The sequence below is a fragment of the Chiloscyllium plagiosum genome, unplaced genomic scaffold, assembly GCF_037043375.1.
Source record: "Chiloscyllium plagiosum isolate Xiang-an unplaced genomic scaffold, Cpla_swu_hap1 HiC_scaffold_5, whole genome shotgun sequence".
Lineage (NCBI taxonomy): Eukaryota > Metazoa > Chordata > Chondrichthyes > Orectolobiformes > Hemiscylliidae > Chiloscyllium > Chiloscyllium plagiosum.
The window spans coordinates 132475545-132503219 of NW_028270143.1; the positions used below are offsets into that span (position 1 = coordinate 132475545).

Below are 27675 nucleotides of genomic sequence, written 5' to 3' on the forward strand. Positions count from 1 at the left end.
GTTCCTCTGCAGCCCAGATGAGATACCCTGAACCCAGGCAACTCGGGACAGGCAATAAATCTTGGCCACCATGTGAATAAAAAAAAATGGTAGAGCATGCATGATTGGCCTACTCTTGTTCCTATTTCTTATGGATCCTCCTCACCAATCTGTCACAATTGCATTTGTTCATACAACGATGGACAGAGTGACAATTGAACGGTTTCACCTCCACATTGAGAATACTAGCCAACATGTGGCATGGCAGTGTGTACTAAAGTGGAATAACTTTGAATAAATTGAGCAACCCAAGATTAAGCATCCTTCATGTGCTGAGAGCCATCAGTAGCAACAGAATCATACAGCATCACAATCTGTAATCTCCAACTCTACCATTTCCATCATGTTAAGGAAATTAACACTGGTTCAATGAAGAGTGCAGCAGTAGCACTGGGCATACAGAGAGAGAGAAAAAAAGTGTCAACCTCAAGTTAAAATACAGGGCTACTTGGGATATCAAAACAGCATAAATAGGAAGTAATGGACAGAGCCAAGCAATTCCATAACAAATAGATCAGATCAAAGAATGGGTTCAAATCCCACCTCAAATGATAAAACTAAATTTATTCATTAAATTCAATATAAATTCAGATTATACAAGGCTGACTCCACAAAGGTGACCATGAAATCATCAATTGTGTTCACTTATGGTGGTTAGGATAGGAAATCTGTCATTTTCACCTGACTGGACCTTGGAAGCAACATTGGCAGGCATAAAGGAATAAAACTAAAAGTTAACACCAGAATTCCCTCTTACATATGAATGTACACAACAAACTACACAGGTTCCAGAACACAACACTCGCCATCGTGAAAGCAGTTTAAGACGGGTGACAAATACTAGCCTTGCCAGTAATTTTCACATTCCTAGAATGAATAATTTAAAAATCGCTAGCAAATATCAAAGTAAATGATTAACTACATAATAAATAGCCAAAGTACAAGGTGATTTTTATTCAGGAAGACGTCAAAAATAGATTAAAAGTACCTCGTTCTGAGAAATGGCTGATAAGCTCAGAGAAAGCAACGTGAACAAATCCCAAAATTTATTATCTGCGACCATGGGCAGACAGATTGAAGATAACCGGCAAAAATATCAGAGACAAGAGAATGAGAACATTTGTTCTAAACCATCCAAGTTTGATCTGGAATGCACTATTTGAAAAAAAGTGATGGAAGCAGATTCAATAATGCCATTCAAAAGGGAGACCAAGATCTTTGTCAAGGATTAGTTATTAAGGAGCAACAAGACAAAAGAGCAAGAGGTAGAAAGGCAGAGATTTAGGGAGACTATTCCAGATGAACATTACGCTCCCAAAGGAGAGTTGATGGAAATTTAGGATGTACAAAAGGCCAAACTAAGACAGCAGACATCTTTAGAATTAGGTGTGGGTTAGGCTATAGAGAGAAATATATAAATAGATTAGAATTATGAATTTGATGCACAGTCTAACTGGAATTCAATAAAGATGAGCCAGCATATGGGAACAAGTGAACAAGATTTTGTACAAGTTAGGATATGAGGTGAATATTTCTGGACAAGCATGAGCTGACAAATTAGTAAAAAATGGAAAGTGGACAGAGATCACTGGGACTGTGCAAAAATTACAATTAGAAACAGCCAATAAAGGTGAGACGGGGGTCATGAAATAGGACACTAATATCAATGCTTGATTAAAAATTATGGTTGTAGAAGTTCAAGACACAGGTAACATTTTGGTAGAATGAAGGCAGCAAGCAAAATGAAACAATTTTATAAAGGATGCAATCAGAGCTCAGGATTGTTGAATCTTATTGAGGTAAAGCAATGAATGGAATAAAAAAGGTTAACCCTAAAGGCATTTTAAAGATGGAGATAAGTTTAAACTGGTTCTGGCCTGGTTTCAGGCAATATTTCTGCACATTATGAATAATGACGAGAATGGTCTTCCAAGTATAGTGTAGTGTCAAAGTTCAAGTAATTAAACGATGTAACAGTGTAGCTGCAGTTGCTTTGGAAACATTAACAGAATGTCTGCCCCATCAGCAGAACTACTTTTCAGTATAACGACTAGAATTTGTAATAAGAAAAAATATTCAAAGAATTCCTATTACTGTGAAGGAAAATGCATTGTATTATGTAATATGAGATGCACATTTCTGTATGATTTTTTAAACATCTAAGTATGGGGGAAGAGGGTGAAAAGAGACAGAGATAACAAGAGTTCAAACAATTCAAATGCCATATTCTAACTCCTTGTTGCAATGATTTTAAAAAAAAAGCTCCACTAGCCTAAAAAAAATCACAATGGGAAATGCAATGTAAACTAGGTATTACATTACATATAACATCCAAAGTGTAAAATTAAAGAACAAGGGGATCTGAAAATATCGCCAGATCTGTCTGGAGCAGGAAATCCTTGGTACAATATCATGAGAATGATATTAAGGTCATAAAAAAGAAAACATTTTAGACAGAAAACAATATTTCACTTGTGTAATTTTCTGATAATCTTCTCTGCAGAGACTAAACTGCAGGAAGTTTTGAACGTGTGCGCAATATTGTGTGGCCCATGACAGCAGTTCTTCACCCCAACATGAATAGATCCTAATATTCTTGGAATACTGAAGAGACACATCTGTGATGGCCACACAATTCCAATTCTGAAACAGACATCAGGGCACCAACTTACAAATATCCATATAACAGACTGTAAAGGTAAATTACTTTAGCGAGCTTTGAGAAGATTTGTAGCTCAGATTGAGGTCCTGAATGTAGGTTTGCTCGCTGAGCTGGAACCTTCATGTTCAGACATTTCGACACCATACTAGGTAACATCTTCAAAGAGCCTCTAGACAAAGCATTGATGATGATTCCTGCTTTCTATTTATTAGTTTGGGTTGGTGATGTCATTTCCTGTTCTTTTTTTCCAAGTGGTGTTAAATCTGGTCCAAGTCAATGTGTTGTTGATAGAGTTCCAGTTGGAATGCCATGCTTCTCGAATTCTCATGCGTGTCTCTGTTTGACTTCTTCTAGGATGGATGTGTTGTCCCAGTCAAAATGGTGCCCTTCCTCATATGTATGTAAGGATACTAGTGATTGTGTGGCTAGTTGATGTTCATGTATCCCGGTGGCTAGTTTTCTGACTGTTTGTCCGACGTAGTGTTTGTTACAGTCCTTGCATGGTATTTTGTAAATGACATTATGTTTGCTTGTTGTCTGTATAGGGCCTTTCAACTTCATTAGCTGCTGTTTTATTGTGGTGGTGGGGTTTGTGGGCTACCATGATGCCAAGGGGTCCGAGTAGTCTGGCAGTCATTTCCAAAATGTCTTTGATGTAGGGGAGAGTGGCGAGAGACACATCCATCGTAGAACAAGCCAAACAGAGACAGGCACAAGAATTCCTAGAAGCATGGCATTCCAACTGGAACCGCATCAACAAACACAATGACCTGGACCCGATTTGCCCCACCTTCAGAGAAAAAGAACAGGAAATGACACCACAAACCCAAAGAAACCCAAACATATAAATAGAAAGCAGGAATCGTCAGCAATGCTTCGTCTGGAGGCACACTGAAGATGTTACTTAATATGGTGATAAAACGTCTGAACATGTGAACATGAACCTTCCAGCTCAGCGAGCAAACCTAAATCCAGTTAGTTACTTTATTTTGTGACATCTTTTAGCATTAGAAACATTGGTTACATCAAACTACAATTGCTGACTGGAAACAATACAGAAAGACTCTACGTAAACAGAATCAGTCTTGTTCAATAAACTTGCGCAGTAGATACTACACATTTTAGAGTGCACAGAGAAAGGCCCTTCTGTCCATTGAGTATGCGCCTGCCAAAAACCACCACCTAACTACTCTAACCTCACTTCCCACTACTTGGCTCATAGCCTTTTATGTTTTGGCACTGCAAGTGCATATCTAAATTTTTAAAAGAGTTTCTGTGTCTACCCTTAGAGGCAATGAGGCTCCAGATTCCCACCAACCTTTAGAAGATAGACTTTATCTCTCATCTCTTCCAAATTTCCTGATAAATGTCAATTTATAGAATCCCTAGTGTGGAAACAGGCCTTTCCACCCAACAAGTCCGCGGCACGGTGGCACAGTGGTTAGCACTGCTGCCTCACAGCGCCAGAGACCCGGGTTCAATTCCCGCCTCGGGCGACTGACTGTGTGGAGTTTGCACGTTCTCCCCGTGTCTGCGTGGGTTTCCTTCGGTTTCTCCGGTTTCCTCCCACAGTCCAAAAATGTGCAGGTTAGGTGAATTGGCCACACTAAATTGCCCGTAGTGTTAGGTAAGGGGTAAATGCAGGGGTATGGGTGGGTTGCGCTTCGGCGGGGCGGTGTGGACTTGTTGGGCCAAAGGGCCTGTTTCCACACTGTAAGTAATCTAATCTAATCTAATAAATCTACCTAACAGTAATCCACCCAGACCCATTCCCCCCATCCTATATTTACCCCTGACTAATGCACCATTCCTACACATCCCTGAACACTATGGGCAATTTAGTATAGCCAACTCACCTAATATGCACATCTTTGGACTGTAGGAGGAAACTGGAGCACCTGGAGGAAACCCATGCAGACATGGAGAATGTGCAATTTCCACAGTCACCCAAGGCTGGAATCGAACCCGGGTCCCTGGCGTTGCGAGGCAGCAGTGCTAACTGCTGAGCCACCTTACCATCCCGATCAATGTCCCAAGACACTGAACTCTCCACCAAGGGGAAAACATATTCCCATCTATGTCTCTCAAATTTTGACATCTCAAATCAGGACTCCTCTCGGTCTCCTCTACTCTAAGGACAGTCCTAGTCTATCCAATCTCTCTTCATAATTAAATGTCTCCAACTTGGGTAACATCGCAGTAACGCTCCTCTGCCCCCTCTCCTTTGCTATCACACCCCAGAATTGCATATCCTACTTTAACAGTATCACATATCCTCCAGCTCTGCAGTCTTTAAACCTCAAATTACAGCCCACATTTCTGATGAAGGGCTTATGCCCAAAACATCAATTCTCCTGCTCCTCAGACGCTGCCTGACCTATGCTTTTCCAGCACTACACTTTTCGACTCTGATCTCCAGCCCTCACTTTCTCCTAATCTTTAAAAGTCGTATTCCAATGCACATCGCAAAAAGGTAATGGAACTAAACTTGTCGTGTTATGAGGAAAGGTAAAATACTGTACTTAAGTCAAAGAACCACAATGGCTATATGCTTAGCAGATAAAACAGGACCCATGAAATAACTCCTTTACAATGTTTTCGCAACCTCCGGCAAGATGCTCAGGATATACCAGGCTGTGTACCAAGTGAATGCACTACTGGCAATGGTCTACATGTGAAACATCACCAACTGACTCGCTTGTGCGCAACCAATTCTTAAATATATAGAGATAGGAGCTCCAGTGTTTCCCATATCATTAAACTGAAAAAGAAACAACAATGGCACTGATGTAAGTACTGTAAAAACTCCTGTTCTTATCCCCTATCCTACCCTATTTATTTAGTTCAAACAAGAATCTGACTCACTTTGCTCATAATAAGTATTCATCTTGTCTACTTTGTTAGTATAATTTGAACTACTGTGGTCAGTGGAACTTGTATCAAATTGGCAGCAATAATTTCTACTGATCATCTGGTATAAAGTTGAATAAACCTAGATAGGTGCACACACCAAACGAAAGTCTTTCCAGTGTGCAGTTACCCTGCCAGGGGCCTACATTAAGGGACAGCAGGTCACAAAGTATTTGCTGCTGTCATTCACAATGAAAGCCTGTAACCTTGGACACCCACTGCATTCCAACCAGTCTGAGAATAGTCACTATCAAACATCACCCAGGGCTAAGTGCCAGGAGAGCTCTCAGTTATTGTGGACAAAGCCTGCAACAGTGAAGAGACAGTTGAAGTGTTAACGCAAATGGATTGCCTATTAGTGAGTGACCACAAATAAAACAAGCTCAAGCACAGGTGTGGTTCATTATGCAGCACATCGAACAGCTGGGTCAGCAGTAAGATGGCTTGCATGTCTAAGAATGCAGAATTAATCCCACTGTTAGCTGGATTGTTACATCCAAGAAATAATTCAAAATGAACTCAAAGTCTGGAACTATAAGCCAAATTATGACAATAGAATCATTATTGATAATCACCAAAAGCCCACCTGGTTTACTAATTATCTTTAAGGAAGGAAAACAGCCAACTTGAGCACCTTCTCCCACATCCTCACCCCCACTCGCCAGCCCTGTCATTACATGGGTTGATACAATCCCATTATAAACTACTAAAAGTCCCATTAGCAGCCATTTATTCAAGGCTGAACTTTACTCACTGCTTTGTCCATGTGTTTTCCTCTCTCTCCACCTCATTTACTCCTTACTCCATTCCACCTTCTGCATAAATACCAACCCTTTCCTAGTTACCATCAGTTCTGAAGAAGGGTCACCAAACTTGAAACATTAACTTTGCTTTGTCTCCAGAAATGTTACTAGTTCTAATGAGCTTTTCCAGCAATTTTTGTTTTTGTTTCTGATTTTCAGAATCTGTGGTTCTTTCCGTGGCCTACTCCTGTTCCGAATGACACACTCAGTTTGGGCTCTACGAAAGTTACTCAGCCCCAGAACTCACTAAAGCTTGGGTTCAAACATGGACATAAGAACTGAATTTCAGTTCCTCAGGTCAGTATCCTAACCCTAAGCATCTTCAGCTACTTCAATCAATACCAATGTAACAAGCCCACAGTAGACACCATTTTCCTAGCCCTGAACTCATCTGTGGAACACCTGGATAACGAGGACACCTACTCATCAACCACTGCTCCATTATCTCCTCCAACTGTTCACAAAACTTTAAGACCTAGGTCTCAGCTCCACTCTCCAACTGGATCCTCAGCTTCCGGACCCATAGATTGCAATCAATCAGTGAAGATAGACAACTGCACCTTTTCCATGATAACCCTCAACACTGGAGTCACCCCAATAATGCATTCTCACCCCTCTACTGTACTACAAGTTTGCTGATGACAGCATAGTGGTAGGATGGATATCAAAACAACAGTAAGTCAGAATACAGAAAGGAGATAGAGGCCTTGATATCATGATGCAATGATAACATCAGCTCTCTCAATGTCGGCAAGACAATTGACTTCTGAAGGAAAGGAAAACATCCTCACCTAAAACAACAGAGCAAAGGTCAAGGGGGTCGAGTGTGTCAAGTTCTTAGGACTGACGATAACCAACCTACCCTGGACTTCCCATATAGATGCAATGGTCAAGGCTGCAAAATAAAGCCTCTTCTTCCTCAGGTGGCTTAGGAAATTTGGCATGTCCATAAGGACCCTCACCAACTTTGATGAATACACCACAGAAAACATACTACCCAGGTGCATAACAGTCTAGTACTGCAACGGCTCTACCCAGGACCTTAAGAAACTACAGAAGGCTGCTTGTACAGCCCAGACCATTATGGAAGCCAACCTCCCATTACATGGACTCCATTTAAAAGGCTCGCTGCCACAGAAAGGCAAAGACCCCTCCCACCCCAGTAATGCTTTCCTACAACTTCTGCCAAGAGGCAGAAAATACAGAAACATGAACACATGCACTAGATTAAAGACAGCCTCTTCCCTGAATTATTAGACTGATGAACGGACACTAACTTCAATTAATATTATTCTTGTTAATGTTGATCCTGCTTTGCGTACCTCCTGTGCAGTGTAACCTGTATACCTCACTATCTAAGCACACTATAATCTACCTGCATTACTCAAAGTTTTTCACTGTACTTAGGTACATGATAATAAATCAAATCAAATAACCATCACTCCATCACAAGGTCGAAAGTGGGAATTCTCGATGACAGCACACATTCCTAAAAACTTGAGCACAACAGTCCATATGCAACAAGACCTGGACAATAATCATGACTAAGCTGATAACCAGCAAACAATGCTATTGCCAAACAAGTTCCAGGCAACAACAATTTCCAACAAAAGAATCTAACTATTGGACTTCAGCATTCAATGGGGTTACAATCACTGAATTCTCCAGTGTCAACGCCCTGGGGTGGTCGACATTGACCAGAACCGAAACTGGACTGGCCAAATGAATACTGTGGCTAAGAGCAGGTGAAAGGCTGCAATAACAACTCCTGACTGCCCCTAAAAGCCACAAGTCAAGGGTGTGATGAACTATTGCCCGCTTGCCTGTGAGAAAGTATATCGGGTATAAGCAGGCAGGGGAAGAGTTAAGTTTTGAGTTTTGTGAATCAAGAGGTTCAGCTGAGCATGACTCAGATAAGAACTTGAAGTTTACAATGGGGTGCTGGAGGCAAGGGCAATGGGTTAACAAGGTGGAAAAGCATTCACCATGTAAAGCCATTTAACAACATTAAAAAGCATTCAGTACGTATGGTCAGTTTAACAAGGTGAAAAGTATTCAATATGTGAAGCCAGTTAAGGTTAAGAACATCCATTGTGTAACAGCAGATAGCTTAATTTTTACTGTTGATGCTCACATTGTAATGGTCACCCAATTAGTATGTACGTTGCCTTATCTAGATGCTCCTCCCTGTAAAATAACTATATAATTAATCAAGAAACTGTTATTCCAGATAAGATCGGGAACGCATGTCCCACGGGCATTCTCTCTCCCTCCAGGGCCCGGAATAAAGATGGAGGTAAAACGATACTGTGTCTCTGAGCGTTTTGCTTCGACTAAGCGAGGAAATGGGACGACAAAGATGAATGCAACTCTAGAAACACTCCAGAAGCCAGTCACCATTCAGGACAAAGCAGCTCACTTGATTTCACTATATCAACAAACATTCACTCCCCTCACTAATGATGCATAACAGTATCTAACACCTACACTACAAGATGCAAGGAATGGAGGGATATGGGCCAAGTGCAGGCAGAAGGGATTAATTTAATTTAGCATCATGTTTGGCACAGCATTGTGGGCTGAAGGGCCCGTTCCTGATCTGTATTAATCTAAGAAACACTGCAGAAATTCACTAAGGTCCTTAGTACCTTTCAAACCCATACCCTCTCCCACCTAAAAAGGTAAAGACCAGCAGGCACATGAAAATCAATGAGATTCAAACAGGTGACAAAACATTTAGTCCAAGAATTGGATGTTAAAAGGCATTTCTCAGAGTGGTGTCAAGTGAAAAGGAGCAAACATGTGGGAAAGTATTTAAGACAGCTTCTGTGCTTCAACGAGAATGAAGAGTGACAGAAAAAGAGAAGTTACCGAACATTAGACTGATCGTAACATTTGACGGTTACTATTTTAAATGTTTTCTATGGTCTGAATGCAGAGAAAGTTGACAGCTCTGCATTATTGATTATATCATTCTCAGAAGGAGTACTGATGGCTCAGCATTGGTTTTTATTGAAATTCTATCCTCTGGATAGAATCAGACGACAAAATAAATTCCTGCTCCTCTAGACCTGAATGCCAGTTTGAGCATTCAATCCAACTCCTAGAGTTTCGTGGCTAAGGGTTTGAAGCTGTTGCAGCAGCATGCAACATGTCTGTTGATCTTTATTCCATAAAAAGTAGAGTACAGCCAGCAGTAACTATAACAACAATCTTCAGAGCTTTCATTTCCTCGGGCTGTTTAAGGTGCCACTGCCATGTGCAATTCACTTGCCTATGAGTTGCATTATGTGATGAATCGTTCTCTAACTATGTAACAGTAATGATCTGGTTTCCAAGTAAAAGGAAATTATTAGCTTAGTAAATGAAATGTTGCAGAGACTGGGCCAAGAATCTTGTGGATAACACAAGGGTTAATGGACAGTAATAGGGTTGCTAAATTTGGAGAGGAGGGAAAAGAAAATCAGTCAACATTCCCCATTTGGCATTGACAATTCCTGCTAAAAACTAACACTCGTGTTGCTGCTCAAAATTGAAAAACCTGCCAGCCATTGGTTTTGAGGCTTGAACAAAGAACATTACAGCACAGGAACAGGCCCTTCGGCCCTTCAAGCCTGCACCGATGCAGACCTCCTCTATCTACACCTGCCACCTATTTTCTAAGGATCTCTCTGCTCCCGAACCATTCATGTATCTGTTGAGATACATCCTAAGTGATTTTATCATTCCTACCCTTACCGCCTCTGCTGAGGATGCTTTCCAGGCACCCACAACCCTCTGCATGAAGAACTTTCCACACATTATCCCCTCCCCCCAAACTCTTCCCCTCTCACTTTGAACTCGTGACCCCTAGTAATTGAGTCCTTCATTCTGGGAAAAAGCTTCTTGTTATCCACCCTGTTTACACCTCATGATTTTGTAGGCCTCAATTAGGTCCCTGTCAACCTCCTCCTTTCTAATGAAAATAATCCTAATCTACTCAACCTCTCCTCATAGCTAGCACCCTCCATACCAGGCAACATCCTGGGTGAACCTCCTCTGCACCCTACCAAAAGGACGTGGATGCTTTGGAGAGTGTAGCAACCAGAACTGTACGCTTGAGCATAACACAATCTGAACTATCAAAATATCGTTGGCAGAGTTCAGGTTGTCTAAGTAATTGTACCAAGTCATTATAACCTCTAATTTGAAATGATAACCTGGGCAAAATTGATAGTAACTTGAATATCTGGAGGTGGTGTTGTCATAGTAATGTTAGTGGATGAGAAAACCAGAGGCTCAGGCCAATGCTGAGGGGACATGGATTTAAATCCCATTACAGCAACAGGCGGAATTTAAATCCAATTCATAAAATCTGCATTTAAAAGAAAAACTATTGATTCACTAATGCTCATGAAGGAAGGGAACCTGACATCTATCTAGTCTAGCATGACTCCAGACTAACAGCAATGTATATGACTCTTAACTGCCTTCTGAAATAGCCAAGCAAGCCACCCAGTTCAAGGACAATCAGGAATAGACAACAAATGCTGATTTCAAATTAATATTCATGATAAAAGACAAAAAAAAATTAAATTGCTGTGGGGTCTGGAGTCAGATGTAGACCAGGGAAGAATGGCAGTTTCCTTCCCTAAAGGACATTAAAGGAACTAGATGGTTCTTCCACGCACCCCCTCCAGCCCCAACAATCAACAATGGATTCATGGTCCTCACAATTTCTTCATTCCAGATTCTTATTGAATTCAAATTGCAATATCTGCTCTGGCAGGATTCAAACTCTCTTTCCCAGGATATTACTTGGGTCTCTAGATTAACAGTCCAATCGTAACACTACTCTGCTGTCGCCTGCCCAAAACGTCAACTCTCCTGCTCTTCTGATGCTGCTTGACTTGCTGTCATTTTCATCAACACTGACTTTCCAGCATCTGCAGTCCTCACTATCTCCATTTGCTGAATATAACAAACTACAAACCAACCGACTCCCATCGCTACCTAGATTACAACCCTCCCACCCTGCCCCCTGTAAAAACGCCATTCCATATTCCCAATTCCTTCGCCGCATCTGCTCCCAGGAGATTCCACTACCGAACAACCCGAATGGCCGCCTCCTTCAAAGACCGCAATTTCCCCTCAGATGTGGTCAACGATGCTCTCCACTGCATCCCCACCAACCTCCGGATACATCGTATCATCCTCCATCATTTCCGCCACCTCCAAACAGACCCCACCACCAGGGATATATTTCCCTCCCCACCCCTATCAGCGTTCCGGAGAGACCACTCCCTCGTCAGGTCCACACCCCCCCAACAACCAAACCTCCACTCCCGGCACCTTTCCCTGCAACCGCAAAAAGTGCAAAACTTGCGCCCACACCTCCCCCCTCATCTCCCTCCAAGGCCCCAATGGAACCTTCCATATCCGTGACAAATTCACCTGCACCTCCACACACATTTACTGTATCCGTTGCACCCGATGTGGTCTCCTCTACATTGGGCAGACAGGCCGCCTACTTGCGGAACGTTTCAGGGAACACCTCTGGGACACCCGCACCAACCAACCCAACCGTCCCGTGGCTGAACACTTTAAATCCCCTTCCCACTCCGCCAAGGACATGCAGGTTCTTGGCCTCCTCCATCGCCAGACCCTGACCACACGATGCCTGGAGGAAGAGCACCTCATCTTCTGCCTAGGAACCCTCCAACCGCATGGGATGAATGTTGATTTCTCCAGCTTCCTCATTTCCCCTCCCCCAACCTTCTCAGTCCCAACCCCCGGATTCAGCACTGCCCTCTTGACCTGCAATCTTCCCGACCTCTCCGCCCCCACCTCCTCTCCGGCCTATCACCCTCACTTCCTTCCACCTATCATATTCCCAGCGCCCCTCCCCCAAATTCCCTCCCCCCTACCTTTTATCTCAGCCCGCCTGGCACACCAGCCTCATTTCTGAAGAAGGGCTTATGCCCGAAACGTCGATTCTCCTGCTCCTCAGATGCTGCCTGGCCTGCTGTGTTTTTCCAGCACCACATTTTTCAACTCTGATCTCCAGCATCTGCAGTCCTCACTTTCTGCTGTTTTGTTCACCAACTCCACTTCTAGATTTATCTTAGTTTTACCCAAATCATAGAAGTCGTGGAATAAAAGAAAGCTCATCTGCTAAAGGTTTGCCTCTTCATTTCCTATCATTACCACTTTTGAATAAATGCACAATCACTGCGATGCCACAAACACTGGTGACATCCTCAAAAAAAATCTAACACCTTTACATATTATGGCAGAACAAAAAGCCCAATATGCAAAAATAAAAACACCTTTACTCACAAAGGAATTCATTGCCTGCTAGATGCAAATTGCATCGAAAACATTTGAATTTGTAACTGTTTCAGCAATCATTACTCCAGTTTTCCTTCTAATCTAATTACTGGAAAGAAAAAGTGGAGGGAGGAAGAGAGAAGAACCTCAATTTGAACAAAGCAGAGGCAGCACTCAAACAATGAGCTGATCTCTACATTTGAATGGAATGTTACATGAACAGTTGCTGCTACAGTATTCTGAAATAAAGAAACAGCTGTTCAAAATATTGGCCTATGTTCAAAATATAATGCAAGACAATTGCGAAGATCTGGTGCAGAGGTGAGCTCATGAAAGCAGATTACAGGGGTGACAGCATTATGGCCACTTGTCCTACTTAATTATTAACATCGTGCTCCAGGTCACACTTTAATTCCCAGTTCAACAAAGTGTCAAATTTAAAATTCACGTCCACTATTCAAATTTCTTCATGGCCTCACCTCTAACCTCCTTGAGCCCAAAAACTAAGAACTTGCCACTTCACCAAATTTGGGCCTCATTGACAGTCATAGAAATGTACAGCGTGGAAACAGACCCTGCTGTCCAACTTATCCATGCCAACCAGATAGCCCAAATTAATTTAGTCCCATTTGCTAGCATTTGGCCCATATCCCTCTACACCCTAACTATTCATAGACCCCATGCTGATGCCTTTTACATGTTGGCATTGTACCAGCCTCCGCCATTTCCTCATTCCATACACACCGCCCTCTGCATGAAAAGTTACCCCTTAGGACCCTTCTAAATCTTTCCCCTCTCACCTTAAATCTATGCCCTCTAGGTTGGGCCTCCCCTACCCTTGGGAAAAGACCTTGGATAGTCACCCTAATCATAGCCATCATGATTTTATAACATCTATAAGGTCATCCCTCAGCCTCCGATGCCATAGGGAAATTAGCCCCAGTCTGTTCAGCCTCTCCCTATAGCTCAAATCACCACCTCCACCCACACCTTGGCAACATCCTTGCAAATCTTTTCTGAACCCTTTCAAGTTTCACAACATCTTTCCGATAGCAGGTAAGCCAGAACTGAACACAGTATTCCAGAAGTGGCCTAACCAATATCCTGTTCAGCCACAAAAAGAGCTCCCAACTCCTATACTCAATGCTTTGACCAATAAAGGCAAGCATATCAAATGTCTTCTTCACTAGCTTGTCTACCTGTGACTCTACTTTCAAGGAACTATGAACCTGCAGTCCAAGGTCTTTTTGTTGGACAACATTCCCTAGGACTTCACCATTAAATGTGTACGCCCTGCCTGGATTTGCCCTACCAAAATGCAGCACCTCAACTCACAGATGCTACCAGAATTGCTGTGTTTCCCCAGCAACTTTGCCTTTTGTTTCTGATCTCCAATACCTGCAGTTCATTGTTTTAGTCATTAATAGTTTCCTGGTTGCCAGTACTGAAACAAACTTTCACTTCCAGATCTAATTACTAGTTGAACATAAATTCCACAAGCAGCCATGATGGCATTTGAGTTTTTGTTCTCAGAAAATCTAAATCTCTAGGTTACTCATCCAGTGATAATATCACCAGATCACAATCTTCTGTTTAGTGATAACTTTGTCCTGAATATTTTCCTTTATTCACTCATGAGATGTAGTACTTCATCTCCCAGAAAAACCAAGTGCCATTTCACAAGGCAGTTAAGAGTAAACCACATTACTACGGATCAAGAGTGACTGGATAAGGATGAAAGACTTCCTTCCTTAAAAAGGTAATGAATGAACAAGATTGGGGATCTTATCAATTGTCATAAGCAGCGATAAGCTTTATATTCCAGACATATTAACTGATTCAAATTGCACCAGGGCTATAGCAACATCAACATGAAACTCCAGATGTCAAATCCAGTAACCATGCCAAAATGGCACCAACTCCCTACAATCTTTAAGTTTCCCAACACTGACTGGCCTATAGTTGCCAGTTGTATCCTTTTCCCTTTTATTACTTACTATTCCATTCAGCCCATTGGGTAGATTCTGCCATTTATTCAGATCGTAACTGTTTTGGTAAACACCAACTCCACTTTCCTACCATTTCCCCATAATCCTCAATTCCCTTACTGATTAAAAACCTATCTTAGCCTTGAATGTACTTAACAGCCCAGACTCAACAGCCCTTTGTAGTAACAAGTTCTACAGATTTATTGCCCTCTGGAGAAATTCCCATCTGTCCTAAACATGCTATCCTTTATTTGGAGGTTATTCCTTCTGGTCCTAGACTCATCCACAAGAGTAAACTTTTCCACATCCAGCCTGTCAAGTCTCCTCATAATCTTGTTTGTGACAATAAGGTTACCTCTAATTCTTCTAATAATCACAGGCCCAACTTATTCACTTCTCCTCATAAGACATTTTTATCCATACCTGATCTCAGACCAGAGTTGAAAAACACAGCAGGCCAGGCAGCATCCGAGGAGCAGGAGAATCGACGTTTCAGGCATAAGCCCTTCTTCAGGAAAAGCTTATTACTCATTGAACTTGGATGAAGAGATTCATGGATGAGGGCTTCCAAGTTGCTTTATTCTGCAGTTTTCTCCATTTAATATTCAGCTCTTCTCCTCCTGCCAAAGTGCACCTCATTTTCCCACATTATATGCCATCTGGCAAGTTTTTGCTCATTTGCTTAACCTGTCTATATCCCTCTGTAGATACTTCATGTCATCCTCACTACCTGCCTTCACATCAACTGTCGCTTCTGAAAACTTAGCAATAGTACGTTCACTTTACTTATCCAAGTAATTCATATACATCTTGTAAATAATTTTGGCCCCAGCACTGATCCCTGTGGCACACCATTAGTGACAAGTTGCCATCCTGAACCTGTCCCTTATTCCAACTGTATCTATTAGTTAGCCAATCCTCTATCCATGCTAATATAATGCCCCCAATAGTGTGCTCTTTGCTTATTATTTCGCGAGATGTGAATATCATTGGCGATGTCAACAACTCTTCCTAAACTGTCCTTGAAAATGTGGTGGTGAGCCGCTTCTTACAAATATGATGTGATCTGCAGCAATGTTCAGGAGAGTGTTCCAGGACTTTGGCCAATAACAAAGAAGCAATGCAATATATTTTGCAGTCAGAATGCTGTGTTCACACGTATCAGTTCTTGGTGGTTGAGTTCATGGCTTGGTGGTGCTTTTGAAGAGGCACCATTCAATCAAGACAGACTGATCAAGTCTGTGGCTACAATCTGTCAGTTTGACTTTTCTCCTCATTCTACATTCTTTCCACTCAAGTTTTCACTCTCAAACAGCCATGTAATGCCTCCTCTTATAGCTTCAGTCAACTATAATCATGTGAAGTTCCTTGGGATGATTTTCCACATTCCAAGTGCAATATAAACACAGATGTAGAAAGTAAATTGGCTAAACAAGTACTGGCATTTACATTTATGGGCTAGAATATATAAGGTGGAATCAGCTTTAGGCATACAAAGCCCTGGTTAATGACAAAGCATTGAGAGTTATGCTGGGCACCATGTTTTGGGACAGATATATTCTCTCTTCAGCCAATACAGCAAGGTCACCACAGTCGCAGAGGATCATAAAGCTGCTCTTTCATCACAGAGAGACGATTAGTGGTGGTTAATCTGAGAGTCATCATGCCTCAGGTGAGGGGAAGAGGTTGAGAAAGACTGTCCTTCATGGTAACATCAGCTGTTAAGGGAATTGAAGCAAAAGTGCATTGCAAACCAATCACCCAGCCAACTGAGCTAATCAGCTCCTGGAAAACAGTGTACATCTACCAAAATAGTATTGTTTTTCACAATGGTAGTGACTTAATCCAAAATTACAAAAAAAAATTAAGGGGTACAGATAATGATGAAGGGAAACTTACTTTTACTGGTTGGACAGTCAGAAGCAATGCTACCCAACATTTTCGTAATGTGGCCTAATTTTTGTACTTTGCTAACTGGAGTGAAAATTCAGTGATTTGAAAGAGAGTAAAGGCCAGTTGGGAGAATAGTAGAATTAATTTCCACTGGAGTATAGGTACAAAACAAAAGCACAAAATAGCACAAAAAATGTTCTTTGTTTTGCAGGCCCCAATGGTGGCAGAGATTGGACCTCGAAGCTCACAGTTAATCCCAGGACTGTCAATTTGTTTCTGCTCCACAATCAATAATTGTATGACACCATAAGGCGTAGGAGCAGAAGTAGGCCATTTAGCCAATTGAATGTGCTCTGCCATTAACTGAGACCTTGGCTGATTTGACGATCCCCAACTCCACTTCCTTGTCTTTTGTGTGTAATCCTCGATTCCCTTAGTGATTTAAAAATCTATCTCACTGTGAATGTACTTAACAACCTAGCCTTGCCAGCCCCCTGTGGCAAAGAATTCTACTGATTCACTAACCTCTAAGAGAAGAAGTGCTTCCTCTCCTTAAATATGCAGCCCATTTTTTTTTAGATGTATAAAAACTGGCAGCATAGTGGCTCTTGTAGTGAGAGGGGAAAGATTTAAAAGGGATCTAAGGGGCAACTTTTTCACATAGCCTCGATTTATTTAGGATATCTGATCAGCGTGGATGAGAGTTGGACCTAAGGGTCTGTTTCCGTGCTGTACATCTCTATAGCTCTGAGATTATTGTTTCTATTTTTGGTAGAACAAAAGACAGCATATTGGTGGATAATTACAGTTAGTGCAAACAGCTAACCATAGAAAAAGATTTAACCTGTTAAACTCAATGGCCAAATTTCATTTAGAAAACCAAGTGAACGCAGGTGCTAGTAACATAGACAACATGACAAAATGTTTGATAGGAGGAGAAATGGGGAATGGTGGAGTCAAATGATTGCTGTTTGTCACCTCCACCATCGCCACAAAAAACAGGTTGAAAGGATTCTTAAAAAGATGGGCAAAGACATGGTGTGGCATAACACTTCAGACAGCACCAACTGTAAGATCATTTTCCAGTGGAAGAAAAAAAATGTTTCTTATTTCCAAAAGAACTGGGAAAGAGAAGAGGGGAGGAAATCAGATAAAAGTACAACTCAGAAAAAACACATTGTCTTAATTATTTTTAAAGTAAACAAAACTACTGACATCTGTCAGAGGTACACCTGAAAAATTTAGAGCAACAAAGGTAAGAATACACATGATTAGCAACTATATTTTGGGTTACATAAATCTTAGCCTGCCAGAGTTATTTTCTCAAATATTTTAAACTCTAAAAGAGTTTAATTAAATTGGGTGACTGCATGAAACTGTTCGCTGGTCAGACTTGAATCATCACCCTCAAGTGAGATAATGCCACTAATATCAATGAAGTGCTTTTTTTAAAAAAAAAAGCACAAGTTCTTGATTTATTTTCACAACTTACATGCACATTCACTGTCAAACTCTGACATCAGAAATTAAATTATACCATTAATTTTGTCTTACTATAATCCAACAAACAAATTAATAGCACACAATGAATACCAAGTCTGAATAAAAAGAAATTAAATTTAACCAAAAAAATTTAAAGTCAATATGAGAGATAACAAATGGGGGAAGGGCTGAAGGCAAGAAATGCAGCATCATCGAAGGTCCTCCTCCAGGGAGCGTACTTTACCAACCACAACTGCTAAATATAAACAAACACCGATATGATCCTTCAGTTTTAATGTAAACCATACTCCCCCATACAGTAGGTACCATTTATGTTAATAGATACAAGCCTTGAGCAAATCTCTAGAAAGCAAGCACTTCCCAATTTTTCAACGATATTACTATATTTGGTTTCATCAATCTCTGAAACATTTCACACAGAGAATGTCTTCCTAAGTGCAATGTGGAGGATATGTGTTTGCTTTTAATACAATAACAGTTATTTTCATTACCTTCTCCACTCCACCTCCTGTTTCCTGTGAATTCAGACAGGCACAACAGGCCTGCCTCCATTTCCATTACAATTTAACACTTTGAACACTTAAGATTGCCAGGAGGGGAAAAAGAAACAAAGCAAATGATAGAACTGGAGATGCATTTTTTCTGCTGAAATGATCAAATGGAACAGATTTTAAGATCTACATAATACATTCATTTTTAAACTAAAGATCTGTAGAAACTTACTAACTGCAATCTTGACGGTATGTGGCTTTGTTGAAATATAGCCAATGTGGAGAAGGGTTAATAATACGGCACGTAATGAAGTGTTTTGAATGTCTGATGCAGTGTTGCTTCAGAATTGCTGCAGTTAGGATCGAAATCAAGAGGTACTGATGAAGCGACCACCTCAGCAAACAAGAGCAAGCACTCTTAATTCACATTTCTTTCCCACTTATTTTGGGGATGTGGAATAATTTTTTTCGGTCTTGAAACCAGCCTTGCAATCTACTGGAACACATTTAAAAGTCTAACGCTTTGTGCCTGTGACATTGTTCACAGTCAAGGATAGATTCCCCATCACCACCAAGCCCCTGAATCAATATCTAATTAAGGAAACTGTGAACATCCATATAAGTAGAGAAACAGCAGCTGTATTTTAGTGGGCACTATGTAAATGTGATGTCTATTATGATGACTACTGTACACCCAATACACATTAGGAAACAGACATCTGCCTTTTCAGCAAATTCAGCTAAAACATGAATTATTATTTTGGATGAATAGGATGGTTGTGAACAAGTTACAAGATAGTACGATTTAAAAAGGTTTACAGCAAAGGTCGTAAAGCTTCAGAAACCCAGATTAAAATACTTGTTAATGGCTTCTCTCACCCACCAAAAGAATATATGGTTGAATGCAGTTGACACCTCTTACTTTTGTTTCGACCTTTATCATGCCTGGATCCAATATCATGACTGGCAGTGAAAGCGACATAAAACAGTAACACTAACATGTCTGCCTCCTCTGATGTCATGACCAGACTGCTTTCCACAACACTTCCAAGAAAAAAAATCAAACAACTCCAATTTGCCATGTATGAAGAATAGGAAATACACTAGAGAATTTTTTTTGGAAAAAAGATTTCCAGCATTCAGGCACTACCTTACATATGCACAATTCCATTTAAATGCTGGGTAGGTTGACTCTTTAGAAGATGACAATCGCAAAGGAGATGCCTGATTTGGTAGAAAGATTTAGGAGTACCCCAACTCCCCTCCCTCCACAGCCAAACTATCACTGGGCAAGACAAAACCCCAGGATCCAAATGACACTTCTATACACACATATACATAAAAATTCTAACCAATGATTGTATGTGACCACATTTTACATGTGATTACCTCAAATCACATTTATAAAACATAACCACATAGAGACTTACACAGGCTCTCGCACACAATATTGCCAATGACCTTCTACAGTGCTCTGTGAAGTGCTGCAAATCCCATGATGACAATATTTTATATCTAATACGTATTAAATAACATTGTATATTTTTAAAAAGAAATATATATATATATATATTATACACAATTGAATACCGTATCAGTCTAATCAGATGGTACAGCGTGTCCTCCTACATGGGTGAGGATGGGATTATAAAAAGGTGTATGGAGAATTAGATGATGATTTTAATAGAAATTACGTTTGTTTCAGGAATGGGAGTGATTGCGGCTCCAGGCTAATGGTGAGCCGCCTTGGCCCCCGGGTTTCCCCCTCAGCCCTGCCCAGCCCAGCCCGGTACCTGGTAGACTGAAGCTTTGGGAAGGTCCAGGCACACGGTACAGCACAGCACCGAGTACAGCCTCTCCTCCAGCTTGTGCTCCGCGCCGGCCTTGCCCCCCGCCGCCGCTCCACCGCCTGCGGCCGCCGAGCCCGAACCCGAGCCGGAGCCGGCCGCCGACTCGGCCTCCAGCCGGGCCCGCTTCTTGGAGCTCGGACCTTCCTCCAGCTCCGGGTGGTTGTTCAGCTCCTGGGCTCCGGCCGCCGCCGCCGCCGGGTGCAGGGGGTCGGAGGGGCCCGAGGAAGCAGCCGCCGCCGCTGCCGCCGCCATCATCATCGCCGCTGCCGCCGCTCCTCCACCTCCCGCCGCTGAAGAAGCCGCGGGCGCCGGCTCTCTCTCCTCCACCGCCGACATTTTTAATTTGTTTTCTCGTTCACCCGGTAACCGTCACCTCCCCCGTCCCGGACCCCGAAAATTATACCAAAAAAAAACAATAAACGCGACCGGCGACTATTTTCTCCTCTTCACAACTTTTGTTTCAAAAGTTAAGACTTTAATTATAAATGTATTTTAGAGATATTTGCTGAGGTAAACGATGCCTGTGTGTCGCCCCTCCTTCCGTCAGAAACCGGCCGCTGGCTCGATGAGAAAACCGCAGCCTCGCGCCGCCATCTTTGTTTTTCTTCTTCTTTTCGTCTCCTCCTTCTGTGACGCGCGCCCCCTCCAATCAGAGCGCGCCTTACTCCACCTGACCAATGGCGGCCGGCTTAGCGGGCCGTAGGGACCCACCCCCCGGAATGTCGCTCTCCGATTAGTCCGCATCGACCGCAATCTCTGATTGGTGGAGACGTACGCAGGCATTTCAGTGTCTCCGCCCCTTTCCATTCCCCCATTCATTTAACAGGAGAGGACCCTGTTTACTGTACACCGCAATGGGTGGTTAGGGTACAGTGGTAGTGTCCCATGTTCAGGAGGAAGGTGTTCCCATTCATTCAACAAGAGTGGGCTCAAATTACTATAATAGACTCTGGGGTTCCATGTTAGTGTCCCATGTTCAGGAGGAAGAGTGACTTTTAACTTTGTCCACCCCAATCCAACACTGGCACCTCCACATCATTGACTCAACAGGAGAGGGCTTAAATTACTATAATGGGTTCCAGGGATACAGTGGTAGTGCCCCATGTTCAGGAGGAATGTGGTCCCATTCATATAACAGGAGAGGACCCAATTTATTATAATGGTCTCTGAGGGTAAAACAGTAGTGTCCAATGTTGAGGAAGAAGGTGTTCCCATTTATTCAACAGAAGAGGACCTATTTACTACAGAGGTTTTGTGTGGCACAGTGATAGTGCTCCTACTTCTGAGGCCCAGGTTCAAATCCCACTGCTCCAGCCAAGTGTAATAACATCCTCAATCAAATTTTTTTAGTCAGAAGTCACATATCACCAGGTTATAGTCCAACAGGTTTATTTGAAATCACAAAGCTTTTGGAGCATAGCCCCTTCATCAGATGAAGTCATGAAAAAAAGGGTAGGAAAGAGAATTCAGATAAATAATCAGCCATGGATGGTGATAAAAGACAAGATTTGGAGCATCTCAACAGCCAATTACCTACTCCCATTCCTTTTTCTGATCTTCTTAATGCATGACAAGTTGTGTGTTTTCCAAACATTAACTTTATTTTCATGATTTAAAAGTGAATATTTAAGGATGGTCGGTTTTTTCTTTCTCACCTGGGCACATCTGACCCACAACAATTTATATGGCACTGTTAATATCATAAACCCTCTCATGAGATATCACAGGAGCAATTCATAAACAAAATTTGACATTGAGTCACTTAAGCAGAAACTAAAACAGAGACAGTATCCTGCAGATATCGGGAGTCTAACTAAAGGTCATCAACCTGTACTATTCACAGATTTTCACTCTCCAATGATACTGCCTGACCTGCAGAATACTCCTATCATTATTACTTTTTATTCCAGGATGATACCGGAACTTTTTAATTCATTCATGGGCCAGTATATATTGACCATCCCAATTTGTCTTTGAGAAGGTGGTGGTGAGCTGCCTTCTTGAACCTCTGCAGTCCATGTGCTTTGGTTTGACCCACAATGTCCTTAGGAAGGGAATTGCAGGACTTTGACCCAGTGACAGTGAACAGACTGAAATATATTTCCAAGTCAGGATGGTGAATGGCTTGGAGGGGTACTTGCAGGTGATAGTGTTCCCATATATCTGCTGCCCCTGTCCTTCTAAATGGAAGTGCTTGTGGGTTTGGACGGTGCTAACAGCCCTTGGTCCATCTTGCAGATGGTACACACTGCTGTTACTGAGCATAGGTTATGGTGGTAGTGGATGCTTGTGGATGTGGTCCTGGATGATGTCAAACTTCTTGAGTGCTGCTGGAGCTGCACCTATTCAGCCAAGTGGGGAGTATTCCATCACACTCCTGAAGCGCACCTTGTAGTTAGTGGATAAGCTTTGATCAGTCAGGTGGTGAGCTGCAGGATTCCTAGCCTCTGATCTTCTCTTGTAGCTGCAGTGTATCAGTTCAGTTTCTGGTCAATGGTAAACCCCAAGATGTTCAAATGTTTGTGACCAAAAACGAGCTAAAAGTGCAAGATTGTTTTAACACAGGAGGGAAGTAAATCTGATGAACCTTCAGTGGGGGAGTGGTCTGGGGTGGGGAATCCATAGATTGAGGAGTGAAGGAAATCAGAAATGCCCAAGGGGTTGTGAGGCAGATTGAGCTCACAGAGTTAGGGGCGATGGCCATATCTAAACCATTAATTTAAATATTAAATTTTATATTTGAGGCATTGCCAGATCAAGAGCCAAAGTAGATCAGCAGGCACAGGGGTGAGGGGTGGAGGGTACTTAGAGTCCTAGAGCTGTACAGCAATGGGAACAGACCCTTCGGTCCAACTTGTCTATATCCTAAAATAATCATGTCCTATTTGCCAGCATTTGTTCCATATCCCCCTAAACCCTTCCCATTCATACCCTTCCTGATGAAATGTCGATTTCGCTGCTCCTTGGATGCTGCCTGAACTGCTATGCTCTTCCAGCACCACTAATCCAGAATCCTTCCTATTCAAATACCCATCCAGATGCCTTTTAAATGCTGGAATTGTACCAGCTTCCACCACTTCCTCTGGCAGCTCATTCCATATACGCACCACCTTCTGCATGTTGGAGTGAATCAGGCCAAACAGCAGCAGAGGCTTGAAAGTTGCATTTATGGAGAATGGGAGATGGTAGGTGAGCCAGGGCAGCAATGAGATTGCTGAGATGGGAGATATCAAGGGCATGGATGTTGGTTTCAGCAGATGGACCAAGATTGGAGCTGAGGATGGTGATGTGATGGAGATGGAAATACAGATAGTTGTGACAGAATGAATGCTGTGAGTTGTTAAATAACAACCTGAGTTGTTAAATACTTTATTTCCAATATCACTTTTGTACAATTAGCAGCAATTCCAACCATTCCAGCAATACGCATTATCAAACATATATCCACACAACAACCAAGTACAGATACTTTCTGTAATTGTTGTGGTTCTGTTCACCGAGCTGGGAATTTGTGTTGCAGACGTTTCGTCCCCTGTCCAGGTGACATCCTCAGTGCTTGGGAGCCTCCTGTGAAGCGCTTCTGTGTTGTTTCCTCTGCCATTTATAGTGGTTTGTCTCTGCCGCTTCCGGTTGTCAGTTCCAGCTGTCCACTACAGTGGCCGATATATTGGGTCCAGGTCGATGTGTTTGTTGATAGAATCTGTGGATGAGTGCCATGCCTCTAGGAATTCCCTGGCTGTTCTCTGTTTGGCTTGTCCTATAATAGTGGCGTTGTCCTGGTCGAACTCACGTTGCCTGTCATCTGCATGATTTGCTACTAAGGATAGCTGGTCGTGTCGTTTCGTGGCTAGTTGGTGTTCATGGATACGGATCGTTAGCTGTCTTCCTGTTTGTCCTATATAGTGTTTTGTGCAGTCCTTGCATGGGATTTTGTACACTATGTTGGTTTTGCTCATGCTGGATATCGGGTCCTTTGTCCTGGTGAGTTGTTGTCTGAGGGTGGCTGTTGGTTTGTGTGCTGTTATGAGTCCTAGTGGTCGCAGTAGTCTGGCTGTCAGTTCAGAAATGTTCTTGATGTATGGTAACGTGGCTAGTCCTTTGGGTTTTGGCATGTCCTCCTTCCGTTGTCTTTCCCTTAGGCATCTGTAGATGAAAAATTCCGTTTTTGGCAAATACATTCTAGAGGTGTTCTTCTTCCACTTTTTGCAGTTCTGGTGTGCTGCAGTGGGTTGTGGCCCTTTTGAACAGATGCAACTTCTTTTGTGTGTGTTGGGGTGGTTGCTTTCGTAGTTCAGGACTTGGCCTGTGTGTGTGGTTTTCCTGTATACCTTAGTGGTGAATTCTCCGTTCGGTGTTCTCTGTGCCCTCACGTCTAGGAATGGGAGTTGGCTATCCTTTTCTTCCTCTCTCGTGAATCGGATTCCTGTGAGTGTGGCGTTGATGATCCGGTGTGTGTTTTCTGTTTCTGTGTTTTTAATGATTACAAAGGTGTCATCCACATATCTGACCCAGAGTTTGGGTTGAATTTGTGGTAAGACTGTTTGTTCTAATCTTTGCATTATAGCTTCCGCTATAAGTCCAGAGATGGGTGATTCCAAGGGTGTGCCGTTGATTCGTTCATATATTTGGTTGTTGAATGTGAAGTGTGTTGTGAGGCACAGATCCAGTAGTTTGAGTATGCCATCTTTGTTGATAGGTTCACCATCCTGTTGTCTGTTCTGTATGTCCAGCAGGTTGGCTATTGTTTCTCTGGCTAGGATTTTGTCGATAGAGGTGAACAGCGCCGTTACATCAAATGAGACCATAGTTTCTTCCTTGTCTATATGTATATTTCTGATGATGTCCAAGAATTCCTGTGTTGACTGCATAGAGTGTCTGGATCCGCTGATCAGGTGTTTCAGTTTCTATTGTAGTTCTTTAGCCAGTTTGTGTGAGGGTGTCCCTGGTAGTGATACTATGGGTCTGAGTGGGATGTCTGGTTTATGCACTTTAGGTAGTCCATAGAATCTGGGGGTGTTGTTGCTTTCAGGTTTCATTCTCTGCAACCACCCTGTGGCTCAACATTTCAATTCCCCCTCCCACTCCACCAAGGATATGCAGGTCTTTGGACTCCTCCATCGTCAGACCACAACAAAACGACGGTTGGAGGAAGAGCGCCTCATCTTCCGCCTAGGAACCCTCCAACCACAAGGGATGAACTCGGATTTCACCAGTTTCCTCATTTCCCCTCCCCCCACCCTGTCTCAGTCAAATCCATCGAATTCAGCACCGCCTTCCTAACCTGCAATCTTCTTCCCAACCTCTCCGCCCCCACCCGTCTGACCTATCACACTCACCTTGACCTCTTTCCACCTATCACATTTCCGACGCCCCTCCCCCAAGTCCCTCCTCCCTACCTTTTATCTTAGCCTGCTGGACAAACTTTCCTCATTCCTGAAGAAGGGCTTATGCCCGAAACGTTGATTCTCCTGTTCCCTGGATGCTGCCTGACCTGCTGCGCTTTTCCAGCAACACATTTTCAGCTCTGATCTCCAGCATCTGCAGACCTCACTTTCTCCTCATTCTCTGTAGGTCCGACCTGGTTATCTATCCGTTTTTTTGTAGGTTTCTCAGTGTGTTGTTTATCCTATTGGTGAGCTGTGGGGTGGGGTCAAACTCCCTCTTTTGGTAGGTGTTGGTATCTGCAAGTAGTTGTTGCGCTTTCTGGATGTACTCTACTTTGTCCAGGATGACCGTCATTCTGCCTTTGTCTGCTGGTAGTATGATTATGTTCTTATCATTTCTTAGTGTTTTTAGTGCTTCCCTCTCCCTCTTCATTACCATACATCAAGAACATTTCTGAACTGACAGCCAGACTACTACGACCACTAGGATTCATAACAGCACACAAACCAACAGCCACCCTCAGACAACAACTCACCAGGACAAAGGACCCGATACCCAGCATGAGCAAACCCAATGTTGTGTACAAAATCCCATGCAAGGACTGCACAAAACACTACATAGGACAAACAGGAAGACAGCGAACGATCCGCATCCAAGAACATCAACTAGCCACGAAACCACACGACCAGCTATCCTTAGTAGCAAATCATGCAGATGACAGGCAACATGAGTTTGACTGGGACAACACTACTATTATAGGACAAGCCAAACAGAGAACAGCCAGGGAATTCCTAGAGGCATGGCACTCATCCACAGATTCTATCAACAAACACATCGACCTGGACCCAATATACCGGCCACTGCAGCGGATAGCTGGAACTGACAACCGGAAGCGGCAGAGACAGGCCACTATAAATGCCGGACGAAACATCACAGAAGCGCTTCACAGGAGGCTCCCAAGCACTGAGGATGTCACCTAGACAGGGGACGAAACATCTGCAACACAAATTCCCAGCTCGGCGAACAGAACCACAACAACGAGCACCCGAGCTACAAATCTTCTCACAAACTTTGAACTTTCTGTAATTGCTCAGCCCGTTTGCATTCACTGTGACAAGTCGAATAGTTGAAGACGAGAGCTGCACGGTGTGGGTAGCACGATGGCTCAGTGCACATTCACCCCGTGTCTGTGTGGATTTCCTCTGGCTGCTCCGGTTTCCTCCCACAATCCAAAGATGTACAAGTCAGTGACTTGGCCATGCTAAACTGCCCAGGGTGCTTGGTGCATTAGTCAGAGGATGGGTTACTCTTTGGAGGGTCAGTGTGGACTTTTGGGCCAAATGGCCCGTTTCCACGCTGTAGGGAATCTAATCTAGCACCCTACATCTGATTCCACAATCATCAGCTTATGAATAGATTTTATAATTTATTGCTGAAAATTGCAATATTTTTAAACCCATACATTTTTAAACCCATTTTAGAGATATTTTTAAACCCATAAGTTGCACCTTCTGTCCATGGGTTCTGTCCTACTTTGCTGCAGGCACTGAAGCCCTCACTGGTGAAATACCACCTCCTCAAGTCAATCAAAAAGCCTGTAATTGGCTGGCAACCACAACAATTTCTATCTATACATCACCTTTAACAGAACAGACAATCCTAAGGAGCACCATAAAACATGAGAAGATATTGATGAGATCATGAAAAGCTTGGTCTTAGAGTCATACAGCATGGAAACAGACCCTTTGGTCCAACTCGTCCATGCTGACCATGTTCCCAAACTAAACTAGCTCCACCTACCTGTGTTTGGCTCATAACCCTTCAAACCTTTCCAATTCATTT

At 42.7% G+C, this 27675-nt stretch overlaps 1 protein-coding gene and 2 long non-coding RNA genes across 5 annotated transcripts in view; 2 read left to right on the plus strand and 1 right to left on the minus strand.

Annotated features, from left to right (window-relative positions):
- Positions 1–8805, plus strand: part of LOC148150031 (uncharacterized) — an 85321-nt gene extending 76516 nt beyond the window's left edge. Inside the window, exons 2-3 of the long non-coding RNA XR_015757287.1 lie at positions 6574–6711; positions 8691–8805. This is a non-coding gene — a long non-coding RNA (uncharacterized LOC148150031). The remainder of the gene's footprint in view (positions 1–6573; positions 6712–8690) is intronic.
- zftraf1 (zinc finger TRAF-type and ring finger containing 1) overlaps positions 1–21041 on the minus strand; it is a 129532-nt gene extending 108491 nt beyond the window's left edge. For both annotated transcript variants that reach the window (XM_043690960.2, XM_087987683.1), the window contains exon 1: positions 20392–21041. In XM_043690960.2, the coding sequence (XP_043546895.1) occupies positions 20392–20784 (393 nt within the window). In that variant the 5' untranslated portion in view covers positions 20785–21041. The remainder of the gene's footprint in view (positions 1–20391) is intronic.
- Positions 21042–24215: 3174 nt separating this feature from the next.
- Positions 24216–27675, plus strand: part of LOC148150033 (uncharacterized) — a 38265-nt gene continuing 34805 nt past the window's right edge. The window contains exon 1 of one of the 2 annotated variants that reach the window (XR_015757290.1): positions 24216–24873. This is a non-coding gene — a long non-coding RNA (uncharacterized LOC148150033). Of the gene's footprint in view, positions 24897–27675 lie in introns of both variants that reach the window. The other variant, XR_015757289.1, reaches the window with a different exon arrangement.